This window comes from Molothrus ater, chromosome 1 (assembly GCF_012460135.2).
Source record: "Molothrus ater isolate BHLD 08-10-18 breed brown headed cowbird chromosome 1, BPBGC_Mater_1.1, whole genome shotgun sequence".
Taxonomy (NCBI): Eukaryota; Metazoa; Chordata; class Aves; order Passeriformes; family Icteridae; genus Molothrus; species Molothrus ater.
The window spans coordinates 55,095,760-55,110,709 of NC_050478.2; the positions used below are offsets into that span (position 1 = coordinate 55,095,760).

Sequence of the window (14,950 nt, forward strand, 5' to 3'; positions counted from 1 at the left end):
ATTGTTCTACAGATTAGTAGTATGTGAGTTAACTTGCAAAACCCCCATTCATGATACAAATCAAATATATGATCCGTGATTTTTAAATTATACAGTAATAAATATGTGCTTATATATTTATATACATTTAATACTATAATTTATTGGCAGTCCAAAAAAGTATCTATACTATAATTAAGGTTCATTCACAGCAAACCCAAATGTTGACAACAATGGTTTAAATTTGCAATGTCTTCAACTAAAAGAGCAAAAACTAGTATTCTTAACAATTGCTCAATGGCTATATGTTTGCTTGAGTCCGTCCTTCTCAAAACAGAGCTGTATTTAAACACCATTATTTTAATATTAATTTTCTCTGAGCTACCAAAATGATCAATGAAATAGTATCACTCAGCAATTTTGAAGAAAATGCCACTTGAGTTTATGAGAGTGTAATTGTACTGACTTTAATATTTCTGCATAAGACAATTATGCAGATAAAAGAAAATAAAAGAAACAGCTTTAAGGATATGGACTAATAGTAAAGTCAGGAACAAGTTAGATTTCAGCTAACCAGCTAGTGAAATGAAATTTCTTTACCAACCAAGATCAAAGTCCCATGGATAAGGATAACAGCAAGAGGAACTGCTAATTCCTGATAGTCAGCAAGGTAAAATGAGTACTTCATTTTGCTTTAGTGATTACATATCTGATTAAGCACCTTTGTGCTTAACAGTTGTTTGTAACTTATATATAAATAGTCGGCAAAATGATACACAAAGGTCTACTTCTGAAATGAGTAACTTATTTTACCTGGGAGAGTAATTCCTCCTTTTCTCCAGCCAGTTTTCGTAGCCTGATATCTAAAACCAAAGAATCCAATTAAAAATCAGAGAAATCTGTAACTAAGAATATGTTTTTCATAACTTTCTGTTCCATTCCAAATGAAATGCTCATCAAAGCTAATAGCACTGGGACTGCAAAACTTTGATATCTCACTAATAACACAAGAACCTTCAGTTAATAGCAGAAAAAAGGGAAAAATACATCATTCACACTGTTTATTAGTATAACAATTCTAAAAGCAAGACGTCAGCGTTTATAAAATAGCAAAAGAGTTTAGCAAATATTTCTACTTAGTCAAAAGATCAGTAATGACTACAAGCCATTACTACAATCAAGCAACACTGTGCTAAGACTACAGGCCTTAGAAATTGTAAGTTTGACAGAAATTAATCATAATAACATTTGTACTGGGAGGCCACAGCAGAAATATGTATCAAGTCTAATTTCTGTCAATATAAAAATATGTAACTATTATATATTATGTACAAGGATAATTCAATTATATAGATCTTTTTTTTCTACATGTTAACAGAGTTTTACAGAGGATTGACCTTGCATGCAATAACTTGCTCAACCTAAAGATAAAAGCAAGTTAAAGTAACTTAACCCCAAAACCCCCAATTAGTGTGTCTGTTGTCCCTGCCATTTTTTGAATGCTTTTAAAACTTCTTTTTCTAATGAATGTGATGGAAGACTGCACTTGATGTTCTTTCATTGATTACGTATACCTCTAAATAATTATTTTCATGAAACACAATGGAAAACATACTAATCCAAAACACAAAGCTTTTAAGCAAGATGTTTTCCATCAGTATTAAAACAGAAACTGGACCAAGAGAACTAATCTGTTTCAAACATCTAAGCACATATTATTTTTTCTTACTCAGAAGACAGATACATCTGTCTTTTTACTCAGAACAAACAAAAAATTAAAATCAATCCTGAAAGTTGTGTAAGCATATATTCCAGAAGCATCACAGGTGCTTGCACCTGCAAATGTAAGTCACGCTCACTGTGAACAAGAGGAAACAAAGCCCTCAAAAACTCTATAAAGTGTGCTACAATACTTTTACCTAGTGGTCCTTCTCCTGCAGATTCCAAGACCTGAGCAGCTTCCTGGGATACAACTGTTATTGTACCAACCACTGATTCATGGTTTAGATCACCATTTGGTGTGCCATCTGGAATTATAACTAATCCATGTTTCTAAAAGTGCAAAACAAAAAATAAACTAGTCATACAACAGAAGTGCTAAAATATAAATCAACAGGTAAGTTTTTAAAGAGCTTTTCAAGTTCAGTGAAACAATTACAGTGATACAAACCATTTGTCCTACCCTAAGGTCAGGTTTTCAGAGTGCACAAGAATAGTAACCATTCTTCCTCCTTTTTACTGACCTTGATTTCATGCCCCATTCCTGGATTTGTTACTGTAAAGTAACTACTACCAACATACCTGTCCTCTCTTCATTGTTTCCTTCAGGTCAGCCAACTCCTCTCTGAGCTCATCTCGCTCATTCTTAATGCAGTCAAAGTAATCTTTCTGTCTTTCTAGGGCCTGGGCTCAGGCAGACAGCAAGAAAAAGAATGGCACAGAGAAAAAGCATATGACAGACAGCAGAAAGATTTTCTACAAGTAAATGCAAATAGCTCAATACAAATAAAGAAATTAAAAGCACTTTTTAAATATGTAGTAACATACATCTCTGATAACTGCCTTCTACAACTTGCATATCTAACTTCATGCTGCATGTGTTGTTACTATTTTTTTCCAGACAAGTCTTAGATTTTTTGAGAGTTTTTTTTTTTTAATTCAGTGAATTCTATTTTTTGGTAAATTTTGATAAACTAAATTGAGTACCAAAAGAGTGATTCTTCTTCATACAGGCACTCTGCAGCAAGAAATAAAATTTGCTGAAACTCAAATGGCAAAGATCCTAAAACATTACATCTATTGAATTAATTTCTCTGCCTTTTATAAGGTACAGAAGTAGAAGTCATACATCATGGAAGACCTTGAATGTATCCACTCATGAATACTAGTTTATTTACTAGTTGCTTACGGGTTACAACACCATTTGCTAAACCCAAAGCAATCAGTTTTAGAGAAAAAAAAAAGGCAGCAAACACTAGTAGCACTATTTTAGAGCAAAAAAGTATGTCAGCTAGAAGTGCAATGCGGGTGTAAACAGGTCTGCCTAACTAAGCTGGAGAGGTTACCTGGCAGTTAGTTGGACACTTCTACTTGATTGGCCAGCATACAATACTGCATGCATTAAAAAAAATCCTCACCATATAGCAAGTGCCAAAGTATACGTACATTTTGGCCAAGAAAATGATCCAACTAAACCCTATGCTATGCATGAATGTGTAGGAATGGACTGATACTATGAAAGAAATTAAGGTGTACACATTTGTACTGTACTTGCCTCATGTAACTTTAGTATGCTGAATTTTAATAATAATCTAAAATCTGTATAATAGAGCAATATTTTAAAGCATTACTGAATTTCAAGAGAAAATTTTGACAAGTGCTGTTGCACTTGATTTATTCATATGTAAATGTAACATTTAAAATAAAGGTAATTCAACATGTGGGAAAACAGTAGCTGATATCTTAATTTAAAAATCTGGAAGATGTCCTTTTATTTCCTAGCACACACTAGATCTCTAACTACGTTATAAATAGCATGAAGAACCTTAATCATGACATAATTTTGTACTCTACTTGAAAGACACATACATCTTTTTAATTTTTAAAGAACAGTGGAAGAGATGGAAGGGGAAGTAAGCTCACCACCTGAGAGAATAGGCATAGCAGCCCAGAATCACAGACAAAGACTATTTGTACTTGAGAGTGTCCTGTGATGATGTTGACCTTCCCCAAAAATATTTTCTGTCCTTACCCCCAGATAACACAAGTGTTGGAAATCTGAAAATTCTGTTGGGGGAGGAAGTGAAACTGATAAAACTATTTATTTCTACCTATGTAGATCTAAGTAATCATTATTCAAAACCAGTAAAAATCCTAATGTTTGTACACTCAGGGTTTAATTTAAAATTACATGGATTTTGCACAAAATCTAACTCTGCAATTCTTCTGTTGGGGCAGGAAACAGAAATCAGGACAACAAAGTTCTGCAGACAGATTTTACCATACTTATATGAGCAAAATCTGATAATATGCCAGAATCCAGAGACGTTTGGAATCCTTTTTTCTAAATATTCAAAAAATCTTAGTAACTTTTATACCAAATTCAGAGCTGCCATTACTAAATGAAAAGTTGGAGCCACTAAACAGTGGAATGACTGTATATGTCAGGAATATAACCCAACACCGCAACTCAGTGTCCTCAAACTGATCTAATTTAAGATGAAATATAACCACAAATTTCAAGCACTGTAGAAACAGGACAACATAAGAAGGCAGGTGTAAAACAAACTTGTGCTATTTTGTTCTGTTTGCCTCGTTTTCTTTTCCTGAAACAGCTAAAATATCTTATATACATTGTAAATTTAGGTTACAATTTTAGTTGTAAACTACATTGTGAAGCTTCGCAGAGACATCTAAAGCTGGAATAGAGTAAAAATTAGCAGTAGGAGAAAGGCTCAAAGACTGTGAGCTAAGAAAAGTATGTAAATATTTATAGGTATGAGAAAGAAAAGAGCAGCATTTTTACATTTTCTTCTCTAAGAGAGTTCAATTCTGAGAATTAAAAAAAATAAACTAACGAGAAAAATAACCAGTTATGGTGTTTACAAGAACACAGACTTGCAGGGCAATTTTAGCTAAAGGAAAATACAGCTATCTTTCTTGTCATTCTGGCTGGTAGGTATATTTGAATATCAGATATACTCATACTGATTCTGGCAATGTATTTGAAAGAGCACAAAAATACTGCACAAATTGAGACGATCCAATATACAAATGTGAGAAGTGAGTATGGAAAGAATAGGGTAAATTAAAGATAAAAAGCTTTCAGAAGAATGTTCAGAGAACTTTAGAATTATGAATTTTTTTGTGATGGAAGAGAAAGACTGAAACATGAAAAAAAGTAAGACAGCCTAGTTTTTGAACTGGCCACCAACAATTAAAAGGCAACTTTTCAAGGTGACTTGAACTCCAGCAAATAAAACAATTTTCAAAGAAATCTGCATGTATTGAAATATGGTATAAAATTCAGGTAAAGAGAAATGACTCCTGAGCTGTCAAGAGGCAGACAATTCCTTTTTAAAGACTTTCCAATTCCCTATTGCCACCAGGCAATCTACTTGTGTCCCAGAACAGCCTCAAGTTCAAAGACATGTAGTCATCACCAATGGTCAGGCTGACTCAGTTCTATGACTTCTGCCTGCCCAGACGCAAAGCTGACAAACCCTGCCTGACCTACATTAGCTGCATAGTATCAGCACAGTTCTTTCTGTACCACCCTCCTTCCTACACAGGAACCTTATGGATGCTTCTCAAAAGGTCACTTCGAACCATCGTTTCAATTATGACTCTCAATACCCGAAGTATTTAATGTGTCATATCAGAAAACCAGCTTGGTCCAGTGTTGCATCCAAGCTAACCAATTATACAAGGATCAGAAGTGCAATACAGGAATGCGCAAGTTGGTTTTAGAAGTCAATTCAAGATCACATCTTTTACCACTAGGCATGCCATCAAAAATTTTGCAAAAAAATTGTAAATTTTCTATGTGTAACAGTTCATGTTACAGATTTAATTAGTACTACTGATCATTATTCAAGTAAAGTGTGGCTCATTTTCTGAAGAAGAGAAAGACTGCAAAACATTTTATTCATTTAAGTTCGGAGTGGCCTTAATTTCTTTGGAGTACACAGAATTCCTTGGGGTGTAGAGGGCATCCATCTACTTCTAAATTTAAAAAATTAGCTTTCCTCCCACATTTAATTCATACCCCTATTTTTTTATCTTTCCAATTAATTGTCTCCTGGAGATCAAACACTTCCTTGGTTATGGAGTCTATATTCTCCTGCATACGTTGATTCGCCTGTGGTAAATAGGATGAGGGAAGAATAAAAGAGGAAAGAGAAGTAAGGAAATGGAAAAAAAATCCCAAACATTAAAATAGATAAAGGAAACTAAGTAATAAAAGTCAACCAAAGAGTTTATGAGCATGGAAGTTACAGAAACAGTGTGCAGTTTAATGTAATATATTTCTCATTAATTCATGCAAGAGAATGGTATTTAATTCTATTCAATCACTGCTGTTGGGAAAACTTACTGCAGCTAGAGTTACTTTTCTTTAGTGACTGTTCCCACTGCAGTCTGTGGATAGAAACAATTACCCTGCTGTACTTTCCAGATACCTTCAAGTCCCTTTTGGAATGGAATATTATGGTTAACAATTGGTTTTATTAATTTTTTACAAAATAAAATAATCTTCTTGAAAGTATAAAGAAAGGAGTTTGAATCAAACATCTGGGAAGCAAAGGACAATTGCTGACTGCTTTCTGATACTATATGAATACGTATCAAGCACAGTCCTCCTTTTTTAGCTGACTATCACTGCATTTTGTTGCTTCCCCTGCAAACATAATTAAATGCTTAACTATGAAGATGACATAAGAATTTTAAGGGCTAGAGGCAATTTTTTTCCTTCTTAAGGAGTGAATTTGATTTTAAATCTGGGAACAGAAGACAATGTCTTTCGTTAGTGTTAATAGATGAGGAAAAGACACAATAGGTGGTAAATACGAGTCAAACCTTCAAAGGGACTGAATGTATTTGTGGCTATTTGAAACATGCTACATTCTATCAAAGTAAACACTCCAGAAAAATCTACTGTATATTCTTGGTTCATATACTTAAACCCAAGCAAAACCCCAAACAAGAACATGCAAAGCTGTTCTTTAATTCTCAGTGAAGTCAAAGATAACAGAGCAAGCAACAGCGCCACAACAGAACTTTTTAGGGCTTTTGGTTGTCAGCATTTATGCTAACTCAAAATGCTGATACTTAGGATAATCTTAATCCTTTTCTTCTGCTATTAAGTCATATCAACTCCAGTTCATGAAGCATAATACTTCTAAAACAGAGCTGGGACTTTTCAGAAAACATTTTGAGTTACAGTACCTACCACCTAGAGAGCACAAGAATATAGTAAAAATAAAGGATCAATGAACTGTTACACAGCTTTTGAAAATGACAGTAGGACACTTTGGCCTATACACTTAAAGATAATAAATTTTTACTGCAGTGAAGAGATGGTGGGAAAATTATGTAATACTTGAACTACAAGTTCCAACTAAAATAATTCGGAAATGGACACCCAATATACACTGACAATATACATTCATATACATATATATATATATATATATATATATCTTTGTGGACCATTTTAAAATGAAGACTGATAATAACTCTGGGATTTCATGGTGGGTGGGTTTGTTTCCAGAAACAAAAGGGAAAAGGGGAAAAAGAACCAGGTGAGAGGGGAAAAGAACACACTGCACACCCAGCAACATGGTTGTGGCCCAATAACATGCTGACCAGTATTGCTGTGTATTATGCTTGATGGGTAAGCAAACAAATATTCAGTATGGCAAACTTCAATTGTTGATACTCATAAAAATCTGAAATAACTGAAATGGAAACTTTTGGGAGAGGCAAAGAATAACATTTGGTATTATCCATGCATCAGAACTTTTAGCTATGGAAAATTATTTTGGCCACACAAATATTAATTCTGCCCTCACAACAAAGAAAAGATACTAGGAACATTCATGAGAGAACCACAATTTCTCACGAGAATTAAAGGCTTTGCAAGATGTAATACATTTGAAAACCTTGCAGAGATATTTTCAGCTTCATAAATTTAGGAGGATCAGTAGCTTAAATTTTACACACTGAAACAAGATAAATTATTTCTTAAAAATGCAAGATAGTATTTAATCCTGTTTTGTGCATGATTCCCATTCAAATCTTACACCACATTTATTTGCACAGGTTCTATCCTACACTCATATGAGCATACCTCTATCAATTCATCTCTCTGTCGAAGGCCCTCTTTAAGTTCATCCAGCTTATGCTGCAGAACACTGCAGGTGTGTTTCTGTCTTTCCAATTCCTGTATTAAAGAAATCAATTATTTGTATTTATTTTGAGTTATGTAAGAAATTGCTGCAAGGATTTGAGAAATTATACCTACCAAGTAGTTAAAAGACCACTGTAGTGGTATAAATTAGTTGTCCAGACACTTACTACACAGAAGATTTTATTTAAAAAACTGTAGAGAGAAAATGTCATAAAGATTTAAGCCCAATACTAGCAAGTAAAGCTACTCTGAGTATTTTCAACTGTTCTTACTAAGTAGTCCAGATTTCTGTACTTTATAATTAGGAAAAAAATACCTTTGACTTCTCTTCATTCTCCCTATAGAACTCTGCTATCTGTTCTTCTTTCTCCTCAATAACATCCTTTAAAGTATCCACTTGGTAAATCAAATTGTTTTTCTCGTTGTCTAGTTGAGCATTGGAAACCATAGCTTTCTTATACTTCTCTTCAACTTCAGCTAGCGAATCCTACAGATAGCAGAAAAGTTGACATTTAGTCCAACTTTTTGATGCATTGTTATAATGTTAAAATACCACCATAATGTTAAAGTATGAGATGTTAGACATTAAAATTAGGCAACCATTTTTGTTTATGAAATATATTCTTTAGAGATACCAAGTAACAGTTTAGTTCCATTATTCAACTTCAGTCATACACAGCAATGAAAATTTATCATTACAAAAGCATGAAAAATACAAGATAATATTCCACTCGCATTTTCTACTCTGCCACATCCACAGCAACTCACGGGGATACAGTAGTAATATCACAGCTTCACATTCTAGTGAATACCATGTATCTAGTAGTAATGTCATTACTCAAGGCATGCATGAGAAAACAGTTCAGAATGAGGCAACAAAACTAACAGAGAGAACGTGGACAATTAAATCAGTAAAAGAGACCACAAAAGTAATTCCAAGAGTAGCTTTAACTTAATGCTTGTTATTTAAGTAGTGCCCTATGAACTTAGATACAAAACTTTAAGACAGCCACATTATTCCAGTAAAAAGGACTCACTATTTAAACCGGTATTTTATCTTTGGTTTACTTACTAAATTTTTTTTAAAAAGCATGGAACTTGGTTTTTTACCTAAAAGTGTACCTTGCTATATAGCCTCTGAGACAAATCTCCCCCATTCACCATTTTATTCTGTTTTTAGTTATAGTTGGGGTTTTTTTGTCAGACTTGTAACAAATGTCAACCATTTAAACAGTTAGAAAACTATCACTCCAGGCACTTTTAAGCATGCCTTTATTTCAATATGCATTATATAGAGGTTGGGACTACATGGTCTTTAGGGCCATTCCAACCTCTTAACATTCTATGATTTAAAAATAATAAAAATTTATTTTCAGAGTCCTAACTTTAGAATTGAAAAAGAACTATTAAGCCAATCCCTGGATCAAGTAGATCTAAGTCCTACAAATCTCCTTGTACTACTTCATGTAATCTGTTCCTCAAAGACATAAGTAGCATTATCTCCATTTTTAAATATTTGTATTTTGACAGTAGAAGCACTAGCACAGTAAGGGCATGAAGCTTGGGTTTCCAGAAAATAGAACACTACAACTAATATATTAGGAGAGAAGGTGGCAACAATCTAAGTTTTCTAAGAAAATACTGAAGATTGCTATCTGTTCAACAGTAAAATCATGCAATCATTTTTGTTTTGGAATTATAGTCATGTCTTCTCTATGGAAATACCATGTCACAGTTCAATATTCTGCTATGAGAAAGTAAAAAAATTCCCTATCCCCAAACACTATTCTACATTGTAAATCTCCAGTTTGGGAAGGGTGTCCTTAGAGAATGTATTTTATCTTTTATAATTTTATCATAATCACATATATTTATTTCACTGAACTCTGGAAATCTCTGCTGGAGAAATACAACTTTTTGAAACCCCAGAAAAAGAATTACAGAAGAATTACAGAAGATCAGAAAATAATTACAGAAGATCAGAAGAAACAAAACAGTATAAATTGTGAAAATATAAGACAAGTACCATTAAAATCTGGGAAGTAGTAGTAAACAGCAAAGATGACTCAGGATAAGAAAAAAGAAAAAAAATATAAACATAACTGTGTGCAAGTAATTCTGAAGATTAAAACCAGAGAAAGCATTTCTTTTTGTGATGCTGTAAATACAACAAATCTTGTAAAGATTGGCAAAACAAACTGCTAGAGCGAGCAGACCTAAAGACTCTCAAAGAATAATCCAGTTTAGAATTAAAAAAAAGGAAATAGTAGGATTATAATGAAAGCTATAGTAATTTCACAGGGAGGTATGAAATGTAACCAAAAAGAATGCAACTACGGAAAAAGTCCAATTTGATTATTTTTGTGAATGTGGTGACTGGAGCAATGTAGTAATTTAGTTCCGCAGAGATCTCTGGATGCCAGCTGGTCTAATCTCCTAACTAAAGAGGGTCAAGACTAAGACAAGACTAAAAGACAAGACTGGCCTGGCATTTAAACCATTGTATTAGAATGTCATTAATTAAAAAAATAATGGCAGGGGAGGATGAATCTGCAGTTACAAAAGAGGACTAAGAGGATTTGTATACTAAAGAGTGAAAACTGCTTCTGAGAGAAGCTAAGTTATGTCTAAGTCTCTATTGGGTTGAAAAAACTGAAACATTGCAAAGACTTCTTTGCAACTGTCTTCTTTTCACGTATTACACACATTCCCCATGGTTCAAGAATTCCATGTAGCTTTCAGGGAGACTTCCAGTTTGATTTTAAATAATTTCTAAACACTTGAAGGAGGCTGTAGGATTTTTAAGAACACAGCAGATGGAATGAAAACACATAAGGCTCTGCACATAACCTAAAGCTATGAAGAAATACCACACACAACTTTATCAGTAAAGTGCTATAAAAATTAGCTTGCTCAGCTAGAACAAGATGATTCAAGCCAACAGACATCAAGAGAGTGCACTGTTAACAGCATAAAAGAAAAATTTTGAGGAAAGACACAGAATTCCTTTCCAGCTGATGCAAATAAATACATAAAAAAGCAATAAAACAATCTAACTGAGACAGCAAAAGATTTGAAGACCTAACTAAACCAGAAGTAGCAACATTAGAGTTTATCCTGCTGTTTATACTGACACCCAGGATACTTGTAGCCAGGTAAAACCCATACTTCTACCAGCATAAGGGCAACCAGAGAGCTTAGAAGGTAGTGTGTTTACAAATCCCCGTTAGTCCAACACTGGAAAAAACCAACCAACCAACCAACCAAAAACCCCAACATTTAAATGCAGTGTAAAGCACATATTCTGGTAACTCTTCTATAACATACACAAGACAAAAATGATTAAGTACAAGTTGAGAAAAAGGCAGTACCTTCCTAATTAAAAAAAAAAAGGTTCCCAAAAGAATCTCTATGGAATGTGAACTAACCTAGGAACATATTATTCAGTATTAGCAACAACATAAAATGCAGATGAATTCTGAAAGCCAAGCATAGATTAAGATCTTACTATTGCACACTGCGCTCTTTGGTAACTGTAATGGATTACAATAAATAATAATTCATTAACCACGAGTCAGAACAGTAATCATGAGATGCTGGCAAACACATAAAGAATGAGATTTAGATCCATTCTGAAAATATGAAGCAGTCTCACATTACACTTGATCTATGCCTCATATGCTATGTCTAATAATCCTGTAATCTACTACTCTTTGAAGTCCTTTTAATATTCATATAACTAAGCCAAAACATACTTCATCTGAACATATTGATATCAGGTTTAAAGTTTCCTTCAAAGGTAAAGTTATACTTCAAAGAGGAAATAACTTTTGCTACACTAAACAGCTCATATTACATGTTTTCCCCTTACTATATAATCTAATATATTGTTAAATTGAAGACATTCAAGTAAGCTGATAAATACATCACTGTTATATGCTCTAATACAAGAAGCATTCATTTAATTCAGTCTCTATGTGGATATAAAACATATGAAAAGTTGTCTTTACTTTTAGATAAAACAATTCATAATTAGATAATAGAAAAGAGAACAGAACAAATATCCTGGAAAAGATTTGCAAGCCCCATAATTTTTTGAATTCTGTATCCCTTCAATACAAAACAGTGAAAAGCAGGATTATTTTAAATTTACTGCACTGTTAATTGTGTGAAAATGTATAAAAGAAAGGCATACATACTAGTTTAAACAAGTCAAAATATAGACAAATCTCATGTGGAAGACTACACCTAGTACAGGTAGTTAGCTCAGTGTGCTGCTGCAGTACAAACTGCAGATTGCACCCTTGGTAGGGGGAAATGTCTGGAGCTTCCAGCAAGACCAGCGATCAGGCACTGACCCTTTGCACAGCAAGGTGCATGGGAACCTGTGGCACCAGCCAGGTAACCAGCCACTCTGAGATACAATGGGAGCCAATGGCTCAGCAGGAAAACCCCACACCCCTATGTGCATGGACTGTGGATACAAAATGGATTGCTTGGCTCAGGGTCCGTTCTTGGCAGCACCCAGCTTGATCTCAAACTAGTTTTGTGTGACCCTGCCATGATTAAAGTACTTATAAAAATCAGATGTCTGAGACTCTGTTATGGGAAACCTGTGGCCAAGCCTGTAAGGAAACCTTGACTGACAAGTGTGAGAATGGTGTGTGTAGCCAGTCTCGTGCAGCACCCATTGACTCACTTGGTGATTCACTGGAGGGTTTTGCTCCCAGCAGTGAAAATCTGGGGTGGTGGGAATATGACTACCACAGTGGATGCAGGATTGTTTCCTTAGCACAGACAGGAAAGTTTCCTTAGCACTCATTAGCCTAATGCTGAAAAAACCAATCTGTGATTTAGAGAAAATAATGGGAATATAAACCAGCATAATTTTTTTTTTTAACGGCAAAAAATTAAAACAAAATTAATTTTCTCCTGCAAGCAATATGCCTGCCAAAATTAATTGCAGTACATCTTTCAAAATTATTATTTTGCTTTTGCTTTATAATATGAAGTATTTGCTGAAACTTGGAGGACTAATTCTCAAGTTCTTTGTCATAATTATCTCCCATTTCTTTGTTCCCTACTTAACACCTAGTAATTATTTTGTATATCTGTTTATTTGTTAACAAACCTCTAAAAATATAAACTGAATACCTCATTATCTTATCAGAAAACACCTATTTATATCAAAACATCAAAAAGTATTAACTCTTCTAACTGTAATCAAATAATAAACGTGCGATCTCATATACATTTTAAGCTGATGTTCTTCATGCATTAAAACTTAGATACATGCTTTAAAGAAATTTTAAAATTTGTTAGTGAAGCCACTATACGTTAGTGAAATTGGAGATAACTCCATTATGCAAAACACCCATTCCAAATGCATGCTTGGGAGGAGCCCTGATACCTTTAATTCTTTAAGTCCCTGCATGTATCTCCCTTCTACATCATGTATCTGGTCCTTAAGATCATAGATATCCTGCAGGACATAGGAATGAACCATTGCATAAGAAGTATGGGGAAATAATTTAATATTGAAAAAGCATTAAAAGGTTTACATGCACTTCTGTCAAATGACAAAGCCTGCAAAAATTCCCAGAAATTAAAATTAATTCACAACAACTTGATGGAAAAACTTAATGGATGGAAAACAAAAACTTAAGGTTTTGTTTATAACCCTAGCTGCAAGACAACTCAAACAGGACAGAATTGTTTGAAATTCAATGTAAACAAAGTCTTATCTTAATAAGCTAAACTCTTAAACCATAATTACAAACACAAACCAAGATAAAATACCAAGAAAGTAAAAAATACTTCATGATTGAAAATTACATCCTCATAACATTTTCCTATTATAACAGAAGTTCTGTATTAAAAACCAATCTTCCTATTTAAACTAGCTCCAAATTCTTTAAAAATGCAATTCACCCGTAATTCACTGAGGGAGGCATCAGGATCCACCAAACTACTCGCATCTCCACTTCCTCTCCTAGATGAGTTGCCACTCTGAGGAGTTGCACTTACTGAATTGCGAGATGAGGGCTTAAGAAAGGGAAAAACATTGTGTCAGGAATCATACGGATATTTCGGGTATACTTGATAATACTCTTTATAAATTTCTTCAAAGTCACAGAACGGTTTTCTCTCTGGTTTTTCTTAATACTAGCTTACAGACAGTATGTTCCATTGGGTATTTTCCAGTACCTGTGTTTCTTCTTGGTAAAATCTTGGTTTCTTGTTGATGACTTAGTGTACCAGAACATTAGAATTTTGAGTCATCTATCCAGAAGATATTCATAAGACGGCTAATAGTGCTGAAATACTGTAGACATTTACAATATTTCCAAACTATTATAATTCCTGCCATCCAGGCTTCAGAAGAAAGCCTACAATGAGAAGCTATCATACAGATTTTTATAGTTTTAGCCTCCTAAATTTTAGCCTTACCTGGTAAGTATTTCTGACATGAAAAATAAATTTTATAGAAAATTATTACTGGCCAAAAGAAAACTAAAGAATAATTCTTTTCCCTCAAGAAATAAAAAGGATAAACCATAATTCTGGGGAATAAAACCATTAATTCTGGGGAATAAAAAACCATTAATTCTGGGGAATAAAAAAGTTTATCTAAAATTATTTTTGCAAGCTAACCCTGACAAAAAATACAAAGAATACACAGAATGTACACTTTTTGAATTAATTCAACACTTGCGATTTGGGAATGAACACTGACTTTAAATAATTTTAAAAGTTTTGAAAATTAAAAACTCTTACCCTTGAAAATATTTCTGAATGTGATTTTTCACTTTTTTCTTCCAGCTGAAAGAGAATAGGGAACATGATTACCTTTCGTAATAAGGAACTACCAAATTGGCATCTTTTGTTCAAAGAGACTGAAAAATATTTTTAAATGAAACCATTTCAAAAATTTCAGATGTTAGCATAGATCAAGACAGGAAAAATAATATTTAGCTTAAAAAACAGTTTTTACCTTAGTTGCAACATAAATGCAAAGAAAAAAGCTTGTAAAGAAAAAAGCCAGAAACCTTTCTTTAAAGT

General features: G+C 33.6%; 1 protein-coding gene across 6 annotated transcripts in view; it reads right to left on the reverse strand.

Annotated features, from left to right (window-relative positions):
• The window catches only part of LRRFIP2 (LRR binding FLII interacting protein 2), a 55,571-nt gene that overhangs the window by 4,517 nt on the left and 36,104 nt on the right, over window positions 1-14,950 (reverse strand). The window contains exons 4-12 of one of the 6 annotated variants that reach the window (XM_036397370.2): window positions 14,666-14,710; window positions 13,820-13,933; window positions 13,299-13,370; window positions 8,205-8,375; window positions 7,829-7,921; window positions 5,747-5,839; window positions 2,281-2,382; window positions 1,899-2,031; window positions 793-842 (exon numbers count right to left, since the gene is read on the reverse strand). In XM_036397370.2, coding sequence (XP_036253263.1) covers window positions 793-842; window positions 1,899-2,031; window positions 2,281-2,382; window positions 5,747-5,839; window positions 7,829-7,921; window positions 8,205-8,375; window positions 13,299-13,370; window positions 13,820-13,933; window positions 14,666-14,710 — 873 coding nt within the window. The remainder of the gene's footprint in view (window positions 1-792; window positions 843-1,898; window positions 2,032-2,280; window positions 2,383-5,746; window positions 5,840-7,828; window positions 7,922-8,204; window positions 8,376-13,298; window positions 13,371-13,819; window positions 13,934-14,665; window positions 14,711-14,950) is intronic. The other 5 variants (XM_036397389.2, XM_036397379.2, XM_036397429.2 and 2 more) reach the window with 5 other exon arrangements.